The sequence below is a fragment of the Narcine bancroftii genome, chromosome 9, assembly GCF_036971445.1.
Source record: "Narcine bancroftii isolate sNarBan1 chromosome 9, sNarBan1.hap1, whole genome shotgun sequence".
Taxonomy (NCBI): Eukaryota; Metazoa; Chordata; class Chondrichthyes; order Torpediniformes; family Narcinidae; genus Narcine; species Narcine bancroftii.
Genome location: NC_091477.1, coordinates 5,133,332 through 5,155,426, shown reverse-complemented (window position 1 = coordinate 5,155,426; position 22,095 = coordinate 5,133,332). Strand labels below are relative to the sequence as shown.

Genomic DNA, 22,095 nt, shown 5'->3' with positions numbered 1-22,095 from the left:
TCACAGACATAATTAATTAAAAACTGATCGTGAACTATACACGACCTATTTGGGCAAATTAGAGTAATTAAAAATGAACGCAAAATGGTGCAGTGGTGCTATAGACCACCTCCACCCCTACACCCCCCACCCCCATCGCCCCCCCCCCACACCCCACATGATTCCATCATTAGTCGGCTCAGGGTGGAGGAGAATTGGAGCATCATGGGAACGAATGTTCAACTCACTGTAAACACTGGTTTCGTTTTCTTGCCATTACTATAAAGGACCTGAAGTGGACCATCAGCCCATGGAATACGCGTGCCTTTCCATCATGAGCTGATTCTCCCACTCAGCCCCACTCCCCTGCTTTCACCCTGTAACTTTTGATTCCATGCCTATTCAGATACCTATCAATCTTTGCCTTAACTGTACCCGACACTTTGGCATTCACGGCTGCTAATCGTGGCAAATTCTAGAGGTTCGCCACTGGGGCTAAAGAATTTTCTCGTTATCTCTGTTTCAAATGGAGACTGTTCAAGCCTGAAGTTGTACCCTCTAGCCCTAGACTGCTCTCATGCAAAAAAAATATGCTTTGCAGCATCGACTCTATCCTGCACTTTGAACACTTGAAATGCGTTGATGAGCTCCCCCCTCATTCTTCTGAACTCTGAGGAGCACAGTCCAAGAGCCATCAAATGTTCCTCACACGCTATCATTAGAGGACTTATTCTTGTGAATCTTTGAATCCTCTCCGATGCAAGCACCTATTTTCTTAAATAAGGAGATCACGTGAGGCATCAATGGTACCTTATAAAGCCTCAATATCACATCTCTGCTCGTATATACTATTTTTCCAGATGTTAATTCCAACATTCCATTCACCTTCCTCACCACAGACTCAACCTAGAATTTATCTTTCGGTGTATCCTGATGTCTTACAACACATACCTCAGCAGCCAGTCCTCGATGACCTAGACCTGTCGCCCTCTACTGATGAGATAAATAAAGTGATCTCGCAGATTAATTCAAATAAAGCAACAGGGCAGGATGGTATTCCTGCTGAGATCTACAAAGCTCTAAGCCCAACCTCATTACAGGCATTCCAAGACATCCTGGAAAACATCGGGATCACAGTGGAGATGGCTGATTACTTCTGAAATGCCCTCATCGTGGCCTTCTAACAAAATAAGGGAAGCAAATCAAACTATGAAAACTACAGAGGTATCTCACAGGCAATATTTTCCCATGCATCCTCCTGCATAGACTTGTCACTGTCTAAGGAAGGAATATCCCACGGTTACAGTGTGCCTTGTGGCCAGAACAAAATACAGTGGACATGATATTTGCTGTGAGACAAGTTCAGGGAAAGTGCATCGAGAAGAACAAGCTTCTTTACTCTGTCTTCATTGAACTGAAAAAAGCATATGACACTGTAAACTGGGAAGCTCACTGGATTATCCTGAGATGTTAATGATGTCCAAGGAAATTCTTAAAGATGACTCAGCTGCTCTATGATGGAATTCCAGAGCAGATCCTCTGCAGTGGTGATATATCAGCTGCATTTCCCATTTCTATTGGAGTGAAGCAGTGTTGCATACTAGTCCCAGGTTTGTTCAATCTGTTCTTCACTTTGCATGTTGTCACGTGCTGTCCAAGGTCTGGAGGAGGGAGCGTACATCAGGTACTGACTGGACGGTTCTCTCTTTGACCTTTGCCTCTTGAATGCACAGACGAAATGCCTCTGCACAGTCATTCAGGAAACACTTTTTTGCTGATGACTGTCCTCTTGGCGCACATAGATAGTGATCTACAATTACTGCTGAACAAATACTCAGATACTGCTATGGTCTTTGTCCTGACCATCAACCTGAACGAGACTGAAGTACTCCGTCAGCCAATGCCAAACAACAGCATCATAGAACCAAAAATCACCGTTGACAACACCCAGCTGACAAATGTAAAGAACATCAAATACTTGGGGAGCATCGTCTCAAGTGATAGGTTGGACAAAGAAATTGACTCCAGGATGTGCAACACCAACCAGGCTCTGGGAAGGCTGCCTACCAGAGTACTCAAGCAACATAATTCCCACATCTCCACAAAGCTGAACGTCTATTGAGCTGTGGTCATCCCCTTTCTCCTATATGGATGTGAGACCTGGACTCTGTACCATCATCACATCAAACAACTGGAGAAATTCCACATGTGTACCATCCGTTCCATCCTTGGAATCCGTTGGCAAGACTTTGTCTATGACCTGGAGGACTTAAGTCATGCAAAATCCACCAGCATTGAGTCCCTGATCATCAGAGCCAAGATGTGGTGGGTGGGACATTTCCTCAGAATGGGCAACAATTGTATGCCTCGCCAGCTACTCTATCATGAACTTAAGACTGGAAGGAGAACTCAAGGTGGTCCATGCAAGCTCTATAAAGATGCTGTGAAGGAAACCCTAACTATTGTAGCATCCAGCCTAGAGAAATAGGAAGTGTGGCTGGTGACAGATCCCGTTGGTGAGCCCTGTGCTATGAAGCCTCCACCAGTTTTGAAGACAGACACTGGCAAAACCTAATGGTAAAACCATGAACAACGTCACAAATTAGCAGCTACTGTTATTACAAAAACGGGTTTTCAGTGCCCGCATTGTGCTAGACTCTGTGCTTCCAGACTGGGACCGCAAAGTCACCTTGATCTCCACAGAGAACTGCACAGCAACGTGTCTTCTTCGAAATGAAGGACAACCAATAATCATATCCTGCAAGGGGACTCGAAAGTCCAAATTTTGAATATTATCCCCATCCAAGTAATGGTCTTCCCTTTTATTCCTTGTGGCAAAATGCATGACAATATACCTGTACTTGCGAACACTGCATTTAATTTCCCACATCTTTACTCATTCTCCTAATCTAAATCTCTCTGTAGCCTCGCCCTTTCCTCACCACTACCTCCACTAATATTTGTATCATCTGCAAACTTAGCTTCAAAGAGCGAAACAGGAAATTCTGCAGATGTTTTGATTGTAGTAAAGACATTTCCAGATTCACAAGTGAAGTGTTGCCTCACTTGGGAGGACTTTTTGGGGGCTTGGACTGTGAGTATGTTCAGGTGCAAGTAGAGAACGTTCTGCATTCACAGGGGTAAGTGCTAAGGGGTAATTGGGAAGGGATGATCAGACAAGGGAGCAATGGAGTAAATGGTACTTGAAGAAGGGCAGAGTAGGGAAGATGTGTTTGGTGATGGTATTACACGATAGGAGACAAAGAAAGCAGGCTCAAAGTTATTTATTGTGCAATCGAAATTATTAACATACAAAGTAAAAAGTGGCCCAAACACCAACTGCTATTGAAAACTATTGTTGCCTGAGAGCCAACCAGAATAGGATCCCTTTATTCACATTCTTTGTTTATTGCCGATCAGACAATGCTTTACCCATGTTAATATCTTTCCTGTAATTTCATGGGCTTTCATCTTCTTCAGCAGAAACACTTTGCCAAAGGTCTTTTGAAAAATACAAATATACGATTTCCTCTGCATCTCTTTTGACTAGCCTGCTTGCAGTTTCCTCAGAAAGCAGTAGATTTGTCAAGCAGGATTTTCCATTGAAGAAACCATGCTGACTTTGGTCTTTCTTGTCACATGCCTCCAGGTACTCTATAACTTCATCCTTGCTACCTCCCACTCTTTTTAAATAGGGGAGTGACTTTGCAATTTTCCAGTCCTTTGGAACCATACCAGAATCTATTGATTCTTGGAAGATTATTATAATGGTTCCTCAATCTCTGTAGCTATTCCTTTCTGAACCCAAGAGTACATTCCATCTTGTCTGCTCTATCTATCTACTGTTAGATCATTCAGCTTTCCAAGCTCCTTAGAACATGGAACATTACATCACAGTATAGACCCTTTAGCTGTAGATGTTGTGCTAACCCATATATTCCTTAAGAAAAGGGAATAAACTCTCCTTAACCTGTAACCCTATATTTTTCATCCTTCCCTGAACCTGTATTAAGAGTCTAATAAATGCCCCTAATGTTTCAATGTCCATCACCATTCCTGGCAAGGAATTCCTGGAACCCACAATGCTGCATAAAAAAAACTTATCTCTGATGTGTCCCTTAAACCTCCCTCCCTTCCCTTTGCATATATTCCTCTGCTGTTTGCTATTCCTGCCCTGGGAAACTGGCGCTGACTGTCCACTCTATCTATGCCTCTCATAATCTTGTAGACTTATATAAAGTCTACACTTATCATTCTATGCTCCAAAGAAACAAAGCCTCAGCTCTACTTAGCTTGCATCATAAGACTTATTTTCCAATTTAGGTAACATCCTGTGAAATCTCTTCTTCACACTCTCCATGGCTTCCACATCCTTTCTGCAATGAGGTGACCAGAACTGAACACATTATTGTAAATGTGGTCTCACCAAAAATTTACAGAGTTGCAATATGATGTCTCTACTTTTGAACTCAATTCCCCTATTAATGAAACCTAGAATCCCATAGACCTTCTTAACTATCCTTTCAATATATGTAACGACCTTGAGGGATGTACGGATTTGAACCCCAAGGTCCCTCTGTTCATCCACACTCTTAAATAACCGACCATTAACCCCCCTGTACTCAGCCTTGTGTTTTGTCCTTTCAAAATGCAACATCCAACACTTATCTGGACTGAATTCCATCTGCCACTTTTCCTTCCAATTCTGCATCCTGTTTATATCCACTTGTAACCTTTGATAACTTTTATCTCCAACCACAACTCCTCCAAAATTAATATAATCTGCAAACAAACCATATTTTCAGCTCTTCCTCCTGGTCATTTATGAAAATCACAAAGAACAGGTATCCCAGAACAGAACCTTGTGGTACTTCACTAGCTATTGATCTCCAAGCAAAATACTTGTTTTCCACTACTACTCTCTGCTTTCGACCTATAAGGAATTTTTTTTATCCACACACCAAGGTTCCATGGTCCCATGGCTCATCAATTTCTGAACGAGTCCTTCATGGGGGATATTGTCATATGCCTTACTAAAATCCATGTAGATCACATCTACCTCTTTACCCTCATCAATTTGTTTTGTTACCTTCTCTGCATCCAGGCACATGTTGCCTCCTTTATCCTGTAGTGGTCCTACCTTCATTCTCATTATCCTTCTGTTCTTCATATAAGCACAGAACACCTTAGGGTTCTGCTTAATCCTACATGCCAATGCCTTCTCATACCCCCTTTGAGCTCTCCCAAGTCCATTTTTAAGCTCTTACCTGCCTACCAGACACTTCTCATGAGCCATTCCCGTTTCCCATATCTAATATATGCTTCTTTATTTCTCATAACTAGCTGCCTCACCTCTCTTTTCAACTGTGGTTCAATTTTCCTACCATCCTTTCCTTGTCCCAGTTGGACAAACCTATCCTGAGCCCATCACAAGTGTTCCCTAAACATGCTCCAAATTGGTTTTGTGCTTTTACCCTTGAACATTTGTTTCCAATTTACTCTTGCATTTCCTGCTTCATCCTATCCTTTCCCCAATTAAGCACTTTCCAGTTTTTTTCTGCTTTTATTATTTTCCATAGCTACACTAAAGATCACGGAGTTGTGCTTACATTCTCCAAATTCCCAGATTAATTCCCCAGAATTAAATCCAGTATGGATTCTCCTCTCCTCAGCTGGTCCACATACCATGTCAGGGATCCTTGTTGAACATACCTAACAAATTCAGTCCCATATATCCCTTTTTCAGTCAGGAAGTGCTAGTCAATATTAGGGAAGTTGAAATCACCCAGAACTACAACCCAGAATTTCCTGCACCATTCCACAATCTGCCTGTTTATCTGATCCTCGGTATCCCAATGGGTATTTTGGGGACTATAGTCTATTGCCAGCACAATCATTTCCCCATTACTATTTCTGACTTCCACCTGCAATTAATCAGATAACATTCCCTCTACAGTTTCTTCCCTTTCTATGCAATGATACAATCCATTACTAGTAACGGTACTCCTCTTTACTTACCTCCCATCCTATTATTTTTAAAACAACTAACCCCTGGTACCTGCCCTTTCTCTACCCAAGTCTCTGTAATGGCCACAATACTGTAGTTCTATTAACTGATCAATGCTCTAAGTTCATCCCCTTTATTCCTAATGCTCCCAGGGTTGAATTAGACACATTTCAAACTTTTAATCTACACTTAATTTTTGTTCCCTGCCTGTCCTTCTTCACAAATTTAAAAGCATAATGCTTTTGACTTTCTAACCTCCTCTCTGCACTCATATGCTGGTTCACACCCCCTGCCAAACTAGTTTAAATCCTCCTCAACTGCTCTAGCAAGCCTACCCCCAAGGATATTGGTTCCTTTGCAGTTCAGGTGCAGCCGTCCTTTTTGTACAGGTCGGACCTTCCCCAAAAAGGTCCCAATGATCCACAAATCCTTCTCTGGATTCTCCTCTCTTCCCTGACACCCTTGAAAGTCATTTATGCTGCTAATGCCTTCCACAGTGCATTCTGGTGAAAATTACTCATTTATTTTCTCTGCCATCTCATCATCTCTCATCTTTCTGGAAGATTCCACCAGAATTCTGCATTTTCAAAATGGACAAATTTTGCTATTTCCTGCAGCCACTGTTCCCACTCTGATTCAGGATGATATCAGTGGTGGAGACCATATACGTTTATGGTTGCGTCAATTATAAGATGCAATTGTGACACCACGCAGACTGATCTTGCCTCTTTCATGGACGACGTCATGAATGCTGCCCCTATAACAAAATCAATTGTCTTTCACTCTCACTTTCTGGACTGCAACAGACTGCAAGGACATTTTACATTCACAAGAGAGAATGCGTTCCTTGTAAAAGGTCACTTGGTTGATTCTTCGTCAAATGTCTTTGAAGATTCTGCAGTCAAAGACTGGACTGATGGCTATGGAGGTATGATGAATTTCAGCACCATGTAGGTGATTCCCAGCGATGAATAATGCTTCTTTTTTAACATATTCTTTCCGTAATATTTGATGTGTAGGTTGGGATCTATAGGTGTTAGATGCACTGTTTTCTTCACCAAAGAGGTTTTGGTGCTGGATCATAATCATTTGGATATTTGTGCATGGCTTTAGAGAAGGACTCAATCGTGACTTAGAGTTAAAGCTTTGAACATCCACCTATGCAGTGTTCTACAACTCGTTGATTAAAGACTGAGGAATATTTGTCCCTATTTAGGAACGGTGAAAGCTAAATATATCCCAGATCATCCTGCACTCCATTTGCACTGTGAAGGTTCCTGGATTGAGCAGCAGTTTGGCAGAAAGAGTTATTTCAATGCACGCTGACAATAACTGTCTCCTGGAGTAGATGTAAACCTCAGTGAAACAAAACAGAGTGAGCGTATATTATTATCCTGAATACATAATGTTGCCTCCTCGAAATGAGGAGAGGTGGACATAAGAGGTGATCTGAAAGGCAGTACCGTCATGACGATTTTCAGGAAACCTAAACTGTAAGAATGACAGAGACGTCTCCTCTATCTGGCTGTGCTGTTTCTTAACAACTAACACTTTTCAGTGACTAATTATTTCCTTCCAGATTAAAGGTGCAAATTATACTCTTTTGTTTAGATGTCATATTTTTAAACATCCAAACGCAAAGTAAAAGGTTACAATGAGCCCTGACCACCGTGCATTACTTCTTTGGACCTCACAATATGCTTTGATTTCATCAACCGAGGATGCTGGATAATGAATCCAAAATTGGAGTGTTAGTAAAATCCAATACCATCCAATTCCGTTTTACGATTACCTACAAATGGATTCACGACACATCAATTCCCGTACACACTTGGATTTTTAAAAGGATGACATTTCAGATTGTCAACTAGTTATTTAATCTGGATTGACTCTAACTGCCATGCTAAGAGCACTCACGATCGGTTTTTGATATCTTCAATGTAGATGAGAGCACACATTCTCAGCACCGAACGAACTGCAGTACATGCTGTCTCATCCAAAAGGACTGTTATATTCCCTGGGAAGTCGGAGGAAATTAAGTAAAACCGTGGATGTTATGTCATTTCTTGCATGGAAATGGCGATAATAAAAATGAATGATTGGTGAAATCTAAAATTGGAGAATGGATTTGTGAAATTAATGGTCCTTCAGAATGTTGAAAGCACACGAGAGAGTGAATTGCGTCTGGTGGTGGAACCCCAATGACGGTAATAGAAATTGAGACGAATGATTGAATGAAAAGGCTGATGGCGAGAGAATGAGCTCCAGAAAACTCCAACATTACTGTGCCGATGAGGTGAGGCGAAACTGGGAAGATCTGTGAGGATTAAAGGATCACGGCCAACCATATCATTTCAGGGATATTCATATTTTCTTCTTTATTCCTCGCTAACGATCTGAAAATGAAACCTAAACATTTGTTTTAAAGTATTGACTTTATTTCTACTTCAGAATTCCAGCAATAGTAGTTTTTCAGCTTCAATTTGTTGTTAACTCAGTGTCTCAATCTAAAATAAGTTTTGGTTCTGATGGGATTTCCATTCTTTTTTTGCCCCGCTGATCCCAGTTTCAATTTCCCTTCTTGTCTTTCAAAATGTGCTTCCACAGCCACATTTCTTTCGAAACCAAGTGATATTACACGCTTCTCAATATAGGTTCATTTAGAATGACAGATATGTGAAAATTATGCAGCGTTTCTTAAGAGAAGGTTTCCATTACGTTCATATGTCAAAAATACACATTTTGGAAGAATACAAGGCAATCTCTCATAAAACTGTCCAAGTCCACAATCCCATTTTACTTTAACCTGGATTCGTGTTGCCACCGAATATTGCCTGTTTTCCTTTCCAATGTCAAACATCGCGAATTTCAACAGATATTAAGTTCTAATAACCTTCTAGATCATCTCAACCACATCTCTTTTCCAAATTGCAACATCTACTGCGTTTTCACTGTCCCTTCTCTGATCCTAAAATATTAATTCAGCTTCAGTATAAGATCACTTCCGCAGAAGCATATTATTGAACCATTCTCCTTTTGGCCAGGAATGTAATGACGACTGATGATTCTTTCTCTGATTTCCAGAATTCCCATTCCATTTGGATCCCCGTCCCTGGTTTGTGGCAATTTAGGGATATAATCATTGCACACCAAATATTGGCCATCTGGATTTTCCCACTCTCAGCATTAAATTCATGAAGTGTTAACAGCAATGTTGTCATGAACACTACATTTGGGTAGGGCTGTCGTAATTTTATCTACTGACCTCGATCTTGCAGATGTCCAGCTTCAACTACCATAAACCTTGTTTTGGATGCTTCTGCATTAGGATATCATTGCTTTTTATGGTCTTCTTATCCTTAAGAATTTTTTTTTCCCTCCTGATCTTGTATTCTCCCAAACCCACACAGGACAAATTGGACACAACTGTTATCTCAGCTTGATCTTGTTGCACCAAGTTATTTTCCTGCCTTTATACTACCCTTTCTCCCTGGTACAGTCCATTGCTGTTTCTACTTGTGTTAGTTTCTACAGCTTTGAATGTCCTAGTCCCCAGTGATTCATCTTTAGCATCTATGTAAAATTCATTTTCACCTTCAGTGTACGGTTAAAACAGACATATCCTTTGGTTGCAATGATGGTTTCATGGAGCTTCGGACTATCTTGAAAATGTTGACCAGGTTTCTCATCTGGGCTTGTCTCGTTTGCTTGTAATTTGCCTATATTCCTCTAGCCCTTTCATATCCATGCACCCGTCCAAATGACTTCTAAATGTTGTAAATGTACTCTCATCTACTACTTTCTCTGGTAGCTCCCTTCACATATACACTACCTTTAGCATGAAACCTTGACCTTCAGACGCCTTTAAAACTTCCATCAATCATCCTACTATTGGGAAACAAAAATTATTATTAATCTCATCTCCTCATATCCTAATTTTCCATACCTCCATAGGGCCACCATTCGGACCTTTACAACTCACGCCTATTTAACCTTCTTTATAATTGAAGCCCGCCAATCCCGTTAACATTCTCGTGAATTTTTGCAGCCTTAGTAGTGTTATGACTTCTTCCTTGAGCATGAGTGTAACCGATTCCCCTTCCATATGAACTGGCCGAATCCCGTTGACTGATCTCGCTCTGAAATTGAAAAGCCACTCTTTCCTCGCTAATCACGGTATGCAGACCAAAGGTATAGCAATGCGAACTTACCTCGATCCAAACTCCACCTGTAGAGGCTTTGCGATGCATTGACCTTGTTTCGTCCTACGAAAGCACTTCCAGCAACTTGTATATTTTCCGCACTGTTTTTTTCTACGATAGAGAACTGAAATGTTCCATTACTTTTGCAGCTAATTTCTCCACTGTTTTCACCTTCATGGTCAATCGCTGGTCCCATTGTTTACCTTTCTGGATTCTGAGTCTTTATCTCCGCAGATATCTAAGCAACAAGCATCCATTAAAACGCCTAGAATTACGTCATTTCATACTCCCAGTTGTGCTCTCGTTGTATCTGTTCCAATAACGTAACTCTCCACACCAGTGACTTTGAAATGACTTCCCTGAACGTGTTTTATTTCTCTAACATAAAATAAAGAACATTTTAATGGCTACAATATATTTCCTTTACTTCCATTCCCTTATCTCCACCTCATTTACTGAGCCGATTTTCACATTCAATGAATTATCATCTACTCTTCCATCCACCAGATCCAGACATCTCTTACCCTTACATCCCTTTCAGCTCCCTGTCCTGCACTTCCATCTCATAAAAAAAAATTAGTTTTCGTGGCATGTTTCCACACCACTGCTGTAGATTCAAGCTCTGCGCATTTAAATGTCCTTCCATCAATCAGTCCTTTCACATAGAAACAATAATTCTGTTATATTTCTCCTAATCTAGTGTTGGAAATTCAGTGGTCATGGTGTTGGGTTCTCTGCTTTCGAGCAATAAAACATAGATGACATGATTGCTTTTTTAATCCACGTTGGATTCACTTTTTAAATCTTTCAGTTGCATGTCTCACTATCCTAAGTCACCCTGGCTTCCTTCAAATTCTAAAGTATCTCAACATAACAAAAGCCACCTCACTTTCCACCGAAGAACAATATTCTCTTATCTGTTCAATGTTTCATTCAACCACTTCAGGTAATTTGCTTTCTCTTGTTCAAACTGTTCCAGATCTGCTGACAGTCATCCATTCACAATTTACATCCTTCCTATATCTTCATTGTCTTCCCTCAACATTGCCTTTTGTTGACAGATTATCACAATGCCAACATTGGCATCATATCCTTAGAAATATTCCAATTGCCATATCCACTCTTTTGATCTCAACGCAACTTAAAACGAATTTGTTTTCCTTTTACCGGTTATAGTGACCTCTGTTTCTCCATGATCGTAATCTCCAAGTTGTATGCTTGCATCGTTTCCTATTTTAATATTCCAGAAATGAGAAACTATGGTCAAGACGGAAGGAAACCCCTCACCATAACGTATGTGGAATTTAATTAAAGTAGATACAATGATTGCAGAACTGGGAGAATTCGTGTGCTCTTAGTTCATTTTTTTCCTTGAACTTTCTCCAGAGATGAAGACTGTAAACCTAGAGCGGGAGTCAGAGATGGACCTTATCACGTTAAAACTAGTGTGGAAATTACTTGAAGATATGCAATGAAACACTAAAATTAGTAACAAATCAGCGTGTGGTGTAAGAGTTTAATCTTAGGAGTTTGGAGTGACTGAAATCCAATCCGTTATATGCGTCCACGATATCTTGCTTGCTTGAACTACAAAAGCTCATGGGATGTCTTCATCCCAGAACAAGAAACAACAAAGTCATGTGTGCATGTTAAATGGAAAAGACATGGACAGATGTCATTCTTTCACAACCAATTGCTTAAATAAATGACTTCAACCTGCCACATCAAACTGTAAAGCAACAATCTATTGCAGGAACTCAGATGGTCCAGCAGTCACAGTGGGAGAAAAAGATTGGACATTTCCCATTCAACGCTTCAGCAAAGATGGCTGAGTTGTTCCGGCAGATTGTTTGTTGCACTGGATTCCAGAGTTTGCCGTCTAATTTGTTCAACTATTTGTGGGGTTTGCAGACTATTAAATAGCTACGGAACGGGTATCTCTTATTTGCCAAGCATAGAGCACATGTACCCAATGCTAGTCAGAATTCCCGAGTGGATTAATCCTGGGTTCCTCCTAAATTAACCTGCAATCACTGATTTGATTTTCACTGCATAATAACCAATAACAGCGAAAACACTGGATATGTCAAAGTATACGGGCCAGTCATCATCAACGTTGAAAATTCCTTCTCAAAATATAGCTGCATCTTTAGTTAACCGTTTTACCTCAGCTCAGATCTGGCAATGAAGAGAACATACAGGCAAACGTTTTTAATTTTGAAAAGGACAAATCAAATCCAATTTATTATTATCCCGTCTCTTTTGTCTCTATCAACGGTGAAATTATTGGGAATTGGCAGTTGATAATCTACTCCATGAAACTGAGTTTGATTTTTTAGCTTGAGCAATGGCTCCAAAAAGCAATGCAGTGTTGATCTACAATAGAAGATTGAGTTAGCATTCAGAGCTGCATTGGATTAGCTACCATTTATGGTATTGTCATTCACATGCCATGTCCATAATACTACAAGTCCATGAGCCATAGAAGCAAAATTAAGTCATTCAGTCCATCGACCTTGCTCCACCATTCCTACTTTCAACCCTATTCTTCTGCCTTTTTCCCATCACCTTTGATATCCTCACTAATCCAGGACATATCAAACTCTGCTTTCAGTCTCTCCAGCGACTTGGCATTGAAAAACACAGACTCGCTATCCTCTGGAAAAATAAACTTCTCGGGTCTGTTCTCAAGGGGAGTCCTTTTATGTTGACGTTCCACCCTCTGGCCCTCAACTCTTCTATTACCAGAAACGTCTTTTCCACGTCCATTCTATCCAGCCCTTTCAATATTCGGCATGTTTCATTGACACTCCCCCCCCACCCCCATCTCCCTCCACCCCCTCATCCTTCCATATTCTAGCGGTACACGCCCTGAGGCATCAAACGTTCATTCCCGTTACTCTCATATTGATCTTCAGCAACGCCAACACGTGTTTCCTTAGAAATGAGGTTCATATCTGCTCACAATAATCCAAATACGGTCTGACCAATGCCTTATAAAGGCCAGGCATTACATCTTTGCTTTTCCATTCGTCTCCTCTCGAAATAATTTTTATATGTTAGTGTTGTAAGATGGTTCATATTATGAATATTTACACAGTGACGCTGCTGCGAAACACTGAATTTCGTGACTTGTTCATAAAAATAAATTCTGATTCTGATAAATTCGAACATTGCATTTGCCTTCTTTACAATGGACTCCAACTACAAGTTAACTTTTAGGGAATCCTGCACTAGGATTCCCAGGTCCCTCTGGACCTCCTCTTTTGGAGTCTTCTCCTCATTTAGAAAATAGTCTATGCCTTCATTCCTTCTACCAAAATGCATGTCCATACTTTTTCCTGCACAGTGTTCCACCTGCCACTTCTTTTCCCATGTCCCCCACTGTCCAAGTCATTCTACAGACTTCCCTGCTTCATCAGCACCTCTCATTCCTGCAATATCTTCAATGCCATCAATTCTGTCATCTAAATAATTTAGCTATCACGTAAAAATTAGTGGAGCCCGCACAGGTCCATGCAGAACATCCCTAGTCAACAGTTTCCCGCCAGAAATGGCATTAATTCCGACTCTTTACCTACGTCCAATCCGCCAATCTTCTATCCACGCTAGTACTTCCCTTTAATACCATGAGGTTCTATCTTATTTAGCAGCGTTATATGTGACACTTTGTCAAGGTCTTTTGAAAATCTTAACAAGGCGCTGGTAATTGTTTCACAGCAGTCATTTGTGAACCGGTGGTGAACTCTGTGGATATCTTGGTCCAACGCCCTATTAACAACAAACTTTAAATGGTTATTCGTTTATCTTCTATAAAGTCAAAAACCTAAAAGATATGCCTTTGTTCAATACTGAGCACACATCCTCGGGAAATGAAGCAATACATAAATGCATATGCAAAATCTACGCAGCATTTAGACGTGACCAGAACTGTGAATGAGGTAGAATAGAGCTTGCTTGCCTGGGCAGGTGTCATTACAGAAACATTCTAGAGACTTTTAAGCAATTCTCCTCAAATCAACGCACTTGATTTGGCACCATGGTTATTAGTCTAAATATTCACTTCCTCCAGAACCATTCCCATGCGGATGCAGTGCGTCTCATTGATTCGATTGATTCTTACCAAAGCTATAGCGACAATATCTGTCAGATCCATGCTAACTACCATCAAGAATGACGTATTGAAGTAACATCAACGCCATATTTTTTAAAGGTTGGCTCAAAACGACCTCTTCATTGGCCGCCCAGAAGCTAATGGTAAATATGGCCTTGTCATCGATCCCCTTGTCTAATACATTATTTAAAAATTACTTTAAGACTGAACGCCATTCTGATCTCTTCATTGAACTCAATTGCTAAGTAGATCCACGGCCTTCATTATGCACGTCTGAGCTATGTGTTTGACTTTAATACCTTTTGTGAATGGTTAAGCGGAATTTAAAAGTGCTGAATCATGAAGAAAATTAACATGAAATTGGATAAACAAAGTCACTGAGCGTTATGATTGAGGGAGATCATCAAGATTCTACAAAAAAAAATTGCAACTAATTGAATGCGTGTAATTGAACGAATCCATTTAATGATGCTGTGCTGAAACTGTTTGCCACGAGGCCGGCGTCACTCTACTGCAGAAGTTCTCAACAATTATTTTCAATCATATACTACCTTAAGCAATCCCTTACTAACCGCAGAGCTCCTATGCTATAGGTGCTATGTGGTGAGTAAGGGATTATTTAAGGTGGTGAGTGCGGGGGAAAAAAGGTTGAGAACCACTGTTCTAGTAGAGAAATAGATTTTCACTTCGCTGGACCCAGGGAGGGTACTGAGCAATGCTGCGGTTGAGTTCTTGCACTCAAAATTCAGTTGAAAAATTGATTGCAGCTTGTTAAACTTGGCTTCCCATTGCTCTCTAAGGAGAAGATCAATCTTCGTAACACAATCCCCTGCAGCTGGTTCAGAACTCTTGCATGTATATCTCGGTAAACACAAAAATGCTGCTACACCGTTGGCATACTACCAAGCAGAAACCAATTAAACCCAGCATTAAGTGTTTATGCATAGCTATGTTGTAAAACTGATTGAATTTACCCTTCAGCAACTGATTTAGCACCCGTGTGGAAAATCTTCCAACGAATTGCAAATGCGAGATTCAGTTAAGAAATTCAAAACACAAGTTCAAGAAAAATATGTTTTTTCTTCGACCTTATGCGTCGAATAGACCTGAAGTTTGTTATCACCCTTCAGGCACAATAATTCTGTAACTGAATATGTGTTTTGATAATGAGGGACTGCTGCTCTTCAGATAAATTGGACCAGATTTATCTGATCTTGCGTATTAATATAAAGCTGCGACTTTGCCAAGTCCAATGTGCAGGGTATTATGACTTCTTAAGATTATGTTAATAAAAGTTATGTTTAATGATCAAATAGCATCAACAATAATAGAAAAATACCGATTAAAGCGGAAATATCGACTAGACCTTAGTCCCTAAGATCGCTTTTGAAAGACAAGGAAAAACATAAGAGCGTTTGAGACACAACTACTTGTTTCTACTGTGCCCATTGTCTATTTTTTTAATCGTTTTCTTAACTCAGTAACTGTATTGCTTTCACTGTTTAATTTAACTTTATGTAGCTTGTGCAGATTCTAGTCTAGCGTAGTCTAGTGTAGTTTTTTTTGTTTTGTCTTACGTAGTAATGGTATAGTTTTGTGCTGTCTTACGCTGTTATTGTGTAGTCTCGAGTCGTTTTATGTAGCACCATGGATCGGAGGAACGTTGTCTCGTTTTTTAAAATTGTGCACTATATTCGCAGGTTGGTTTAAAATGAAAAATTCAGGTTACTTGACTTAACTTGACTATATAATCCGAAATAGGCTGTAAAGGAGCTGAAAGCTCTTAAATGGTGTTTCTGAATATAATCGGCAAGGAAACCGGTTGAGGTAGATCACATTGAAATACACATTCGCACTGAACATACGAACAGCATGTAGAAAGATTTCTGTGCCATTTATCATATTAAATGGAATATTTTCGTGCCACATGTTCTTGCACTTGGTTCCTCCATTGCAAACCATGCTTTACAGCCACTCATAGTTTATTCAAACGTTTTTCTTTTAAATGGGCATATAGCTTTTCACATCAAGTTTGTAGCTCGATTATTATTCAATGGTGATAGTGAGGGGGGGGGGGGAAGAAGAGATGAAACAAGAAAGTCTGCAGACGTTGTGATTGTAATAAAACACAGGAATGCTGAGGAAATTAGCAGTTCTAGCAGGGTCAATAGATCTCATGCATTGCCAGACTAAAACCAGTCGCAAATTGGAGGAACAAAGTTTCATCATCCGTCTGAGCACCCTTCAACCGGATGGCATTAATCTCGACTACTCTGGATTCTGTTACCCACCCCCCACCCATGTCTCCCTTTCTCTAGCTGTCTCTCTCATTTTCCTTTTCCCTCAGTCTCTTGCCCCAAGATGTGCATTCACGGAGTCAAATATCCCCTCCTCACATCAATTTTCATCATTCCTCTCTCCTGTCCTCCTGCAATCCCTCTCCAATTAATACCCTTTGCCTATGGGTCTGTGTTCCTCCTCCTGCCCTTTCTTTAATCTCCCCAGCCTGTCTGCTTTTTTCTCGTACCTTGAAGAATGGCCCAGGCCCTAAACGTCATTAATATATCTTTACTCACTATGGACGTAGCAAGACCTGCTGAGTGCCTCCATTATTTATATATTGTTATTATTCAATGGCAGATCTAGTGCCGTCCACCTGACCGAGCAATAAACCCTGAAGTGCATATAAATTATTTGTATTCATGTGAAGGGTAGGACTGGGTCAGATGAAGAAACGCAAGCTTAAAGTAAATATTTGGTTGCAATAACTTCTGTAAAAAAAAACAAATTTATCAACATTGGACAAGGTTATCATTGGATAAATAACCTTCTCACCTGACTTGTATTTCCATCCCATTCACGATACTTAATGGCTTTGCCTTGAGAATTTGACTCCGATACGTCGTTGTTTAAAGCTTTAGGTGCACACCATTCCACGCCACGTGTGCCAGGTTTACAATCACCAACCTTCGATTTTGCTGGACTGCATGGTTTGAGGAAAGTGAAATCACTTTTGGCAGATTCCGGGGTTAAACAGACCCTATAATAATACATTTGTGAAGTGGGTCCATTCCCACCCGCTTCCAAAACATCAGATGGAGCCTTGGAGCTCCCTGTAACTTGGAGATTTATGTTGGATGTTTTCAAAATATCTGGCGAATTAAGATGCAGAAGACAACAACAATTCTCAAAAAGAGAGCTGCGATCGCGAACATTATTTCTATATTGGTAACATTTGATTGCAGAGATAATAACGATGGCCACAATAAATAGAAATGAAAAGGACCCCAAGCTGATAATTAAGTAAAATGTTAAGCTAGAATTGCGTTGTGTATTTTCAGACAAGTTGCTAATTTCAGGGAGGATTTCCGTGAGCATGTCCATTATTGAAAATATGATTGTGGCTGTGGCTGAAAGTGGTGCTTTGCCATGATCCTTCACAAGGATGAGAAGCCTTTGCTTAGATTCATCCCTGTCCCTGAAACGCCGTGTTGTCCTTATTTCTCCCGTGTGCACAGCAATGTTAAACAGGGTAGGATCCGTTGCCTGTAGCAGCTGATAGGAGAGTTTAGCGTTCTGCCCAGAGTCAGCATCTGTAGCAATGATCTTGGTCACCAATTGCCCTGGATCCACAGCTCGTGGTACTGTCTGAAGTGCAGCTGAACCGTTATTTGGGCGTGGGGACAGAATAACTGGGACGTTATCGTTTTGATCCAGAATAACTACATTCACCTTGACAGTACTACTAAGTGGTGGAAATCCAGCGTCCTGAGCTTGGATCTGGATATGAAAATCCTTAAGTTGTTCGTAGTCAAAAGAACGTAATGCGTACACCTTTCCATTATCCGAGTTGATTGAAACATACGTTCTCGACGGTAATCCTTGAATTGTACGGTCCAAGATCAGGTAGGATAGGTAAGCGTTTTGATTCGAATCTGGGTCAAATGCGGTCACTGAGCAAATTGTGGCACCCGGTGGATTGTTCTCCGTGACATATACTGTATAGGAAGACCTCGAAAATCTTGGAGCGTTGTCATTAACATCTGAGACCTTCAGCAATATAGACTTGTTGGTAGAAAGAGAAGGATTTCCAGAATCAATGGCAGAAATTGTGATATTATATTCCGATACTTTTTCACGGTCCAGAGGCTCGGCTGTCATTAATGTGTAATGGTTATTAAAAGACGACTGAATTTTAAATGGTAAGTCCTGAGAAATCACGCAGTTGATTTGCCCATTCTTTCCAGAATCTTGGTCGGTAACGCTGATGAGGGCAATTACTGTCCCTGTCATCGCGTCTTCCATCACGGGGCTGGACAGCGAAGTTAAAATGACTTCAGGTGCATTATCGTTTACATCTACGATATTAACTAGAACTTTACAATGTGCAGGGATTGCATATGGACCACCTTTATCCTTGGCTTGTATGTAGAATTCATAATTTTTCACTTCCTCATGATCTATAACATTTTTAACCGTGATTTCACCTGTGTGAGAATCCACATTAAACAATTCCTGTACTCTAGGGGGAGTATGTCGACTGAAAGTATACGCTATCGCACCATTTGAGCCTTCATCCAAGTCACTGGCGTTCAGCTTTAACACCAACGTCCCTTTTGTTGCATTTTCTTCCAAGGAAACTTTGTAAGTTGTCTGTTCGAATACAGGTTGGTTGTCATTGGCATCTAATACAATAACAGAGATGAGAGCGCTCCCGGATCGGACTGGAATCCCGCCATCAACGGCAGTCAGAATTAGTTGATGGGTCTGCTGTTGTTCTCGGTCTAGTGCTTTCTCCAGCACTAACTCGGCATACTTGCTGTAATCGCTTCGCGTCTCGACATCCAAGATAAAATGTTCATTCGGACTTAGCCTGTAGGTCCGGATAGAGTTAGTTCCTACGTCGGGATCGTGAGCACTCTCGAGAGGGAAACGCGTACCGGGCAAGGCTGATTCTATAATTTCCAAAGAGAGATCCTTCCTCAAGAAACTTGGGAAGTTATCATTTATATCCATAATTTCCACTTCAATACGGTACAGTTCGAGAGGATTTTCAATAACAATTTCCAGATGCAGAAAACAGTTGAAGCTCGAACCACAGAGCTGTTCTCTATCCATCTTTTCATTCACGAAAAGGATGCCATTTCCCAAATTTACCTCCAAATATTGCTTTGGAGCTGCGGTAACTATGCGCAGCCTTCTGGCTGATAGCTCCCGAACGTCTAAACCCAAATCGTCAGCCACGTTCCCAACAAAAGCTCCGTGTTTTAGTTCTTCAGGGATTGTGTAGCGAATCTGTCCAGAAATCAATTCAGTAAAACAGGACATCGTCATAAAGGAAAGCACTTGCCTTGTGAATGTCCACGTCCTCTTTCCAGTCAACATTTCTGATCGGACAATCCTCTCTTCTGATTAAAAAAAGATGCAAATCATTCGAAAAAAAAATCACAGATGAAACTTCTTGGTTACGAACTTACTCTGATGGTAGATAAAATTAATAATTTCGGTAAAACAATTTATCTAATAGAAATCTTGTCTTCTTTGGTCCGTTGTTCTGTTCCTCTGGCAACGTGAATGGTCGTATTGAAATGATTCGCGTTACTCTGACATTGTAGCACAACGGTCTGTGTGTATGTCTGTGTCCGTACCTGGAGGTGTCTCCTTTGTCTGGAGGGTATGAAACCTCTCTGCTCACACTTCAGTACTCAGTTGCGGACAGCACCAGCGCGAAATTCAGCGCGTACTGTTTGGTAGATCTTAAAGACACAGTCCATGTGAAATGTTACCAATAGTGGCTTGTAAATTCTTCGCGTTTCTCAATGTGGGAGGCTCCGTGACGCTTACTGGTTGAAATTCCAGATTTTACCCTGGCGCATTATTTATAATACACTCCTCTGACTTTTCCTTGTCGGTTTCAAACAGCCGAATGTTTACTTTCCATACAAATTGCAGGGTGACGATCTTAGATTCTCACTGATGGAGAAACGCTGATGGACTTTCGCTAATGAGCAAGTATTTTTATACACAGAATTAACCATACTAAAATCGAGATGGGCAATTAGAGAAAAAACACAACCTGGAACCTCGTCCCTATTACTTTACAAATATTCTGCACATTCGGCAGTATTCGGGCCTTTTTGAGTTAACATATTAAACTCATTACTGTGCACTCACGCGAAAAATGGTTCGCGGAGTTCCCACTGAATGTCTAAACTCAATGAGCCTTGAAATATTCTTCATTGGACCCTTGGCAAAATCCCCGAAGGGACTGGAATTAATTCTGCACTGAACACCAGATAATCACTTCAGCATTCAGTGGTTACATTTTTTAGGAAAGCGAATTAGTCAAATTTTCTGAAATGTGCATTAAATCCCTGTACTAAAGGATAAAGTGCATATATAGTTGGAATAAAATGATGGATGCATGTTAAAGGGGTAGAGATTTAGAATGGCATTATGATAGATGAACTGGCATGTGTACCAAAGAGTGAGGATGTGCAATATGGAAATTCAGTCATCTTCTCATTAATGATAAGCATCAAAGCTGTAAGTGTCACAAAGCACCACACACACAATATGAATGATACAGATGTGCAATGTAATTAAAGTGCTCACCTTCTGCTTTGAATATAAAGTCTAACATTTCAAAGGAAATTACATGGACGATGGGAACAAATCAGGCCTGCTCTACAGGCAAAGTGCAAAATATTCAGGAAAGAATTTGACAAACAATGAGTCACAGCACACATATCCTGGGCTAATTACCTTTATCCATCAAGGAAAAAGACAAAAAGAAAGAAATAGAGAAAAAATATGAAAATATTCAGCAGGACCGGCTGTATCTAAAGAAGAAACAAACAAAGCTTTCTCTTCTGTTCAATCGAGTCATGAAAATAGTAAACGTAAACCACAACTGGCCTGTTCTACTTTCTATTTGCTGCAAGCTTCATGACAGAAAACTTTGGTAGCATACTGAGATTTGTTCTTGTATACACTGGTCCTGTCATTGACATTTGCATTGAAGGACTGCATTGTGTTTCATCATTATTTCCTGTTCAGCATGGGTTAAAATGGACCATGTCTACAAACCAATATATTATTGAGCAAAGTTTCTTTGTGGTATTGAAGGCTTTAGGCAACAAGTCCTCGGTAACATTTGCAAAATGAGTTCCCATGGAAACAAAATCACACAGGCTTACATTTTTTTTTGTCCTGAGATGTTGTGTAAGGTATAAAGGAAGTTGAAGCTATGGGAGAAATTAATTTGAAGCAGAAATAATATCAAGGGACCAAGAAGCATGACACAAGGTTTCAGAGAAAGTCTGCAGACTTAATGTTAAACCATTCAGGCAACGTATTTCTCTTCTAATTAAACTGTAGAAGCAGTTGAAGTTGTGCCCCTTGGTGCTGTGGTTGATTCCGAATGCCACTAGCAAGAACAATAATTCCCTAACACACAAAAGGAATTGGTCACAGTAGATGCATAAAATACTAACGGTTGCTCTGAGTGGTATGTGGTGCAAAACAGGTTGGAATAAAGAATAGAGAAATCCTTTTGAGTTGGAACCTGAGCTGGCTTAAAGATGAGAACTTAGCCCAAGGATAAGGATCTGAAATGTGGCTGGCTGAGTCGAGGGATTAGAGTGGGCTGAGGAGCTTTCTTCTACAGCTTGTAAAATGTATCTTTCTGAAAATGCCTGACAGGAATCTTGAATTAGTTGTACAAAAAGTTGAACATATTTTCTATTCCTATGTTCTCTTCAAACACACATAATCAATACAATGTTTTGCTC

At 40.4% G+C, this 22,095-nt stretch overlaps 1 protein-coding gene and 2 long non-coding RNA genes across 3 annotated transcripts in view; 2 read left to right on the top strand and 1 right to left on the bottom strand.

The window, feature by feature from the left end:
• Positions 1-22,095, top strand: part of LOC138743151 (uncharacterized) — a 59,319-nt gene that overhangs the window by 20,440 nt on the left and 16,784 nt on the right. The gene's annotated exons all lie outside the window — the stretch shown is intronic.
• On the top strand, positions 6,715-8,101 carry LOC138743152 (uncharacterized). Its single transcript, XR_011344669.1, has 2 exons — positions 6,715-6,914; positions 7,931-8,101. It is a non-coding gene; the product is annotated as an uncharacterized lncRNA (long non-coding RNA).
• On the bottom strand, positions 13,045-19,687 carry LOC138742911 (protocadherin-10-like). The gene is made up of 2 exons (XM_069897795.1): positions 17,138-19,687; positions 13,045-13,125 (listed from the first exon to the last, which is right to left on the bottom strand). The coding sequence occupies exons 1-2, from the start codon at positions 19,685-19,687 to the stop codon at positions 13,045-13,047; spliced, it is 2,631 nt and encodes an 876-aa protein (XP_069753896.1).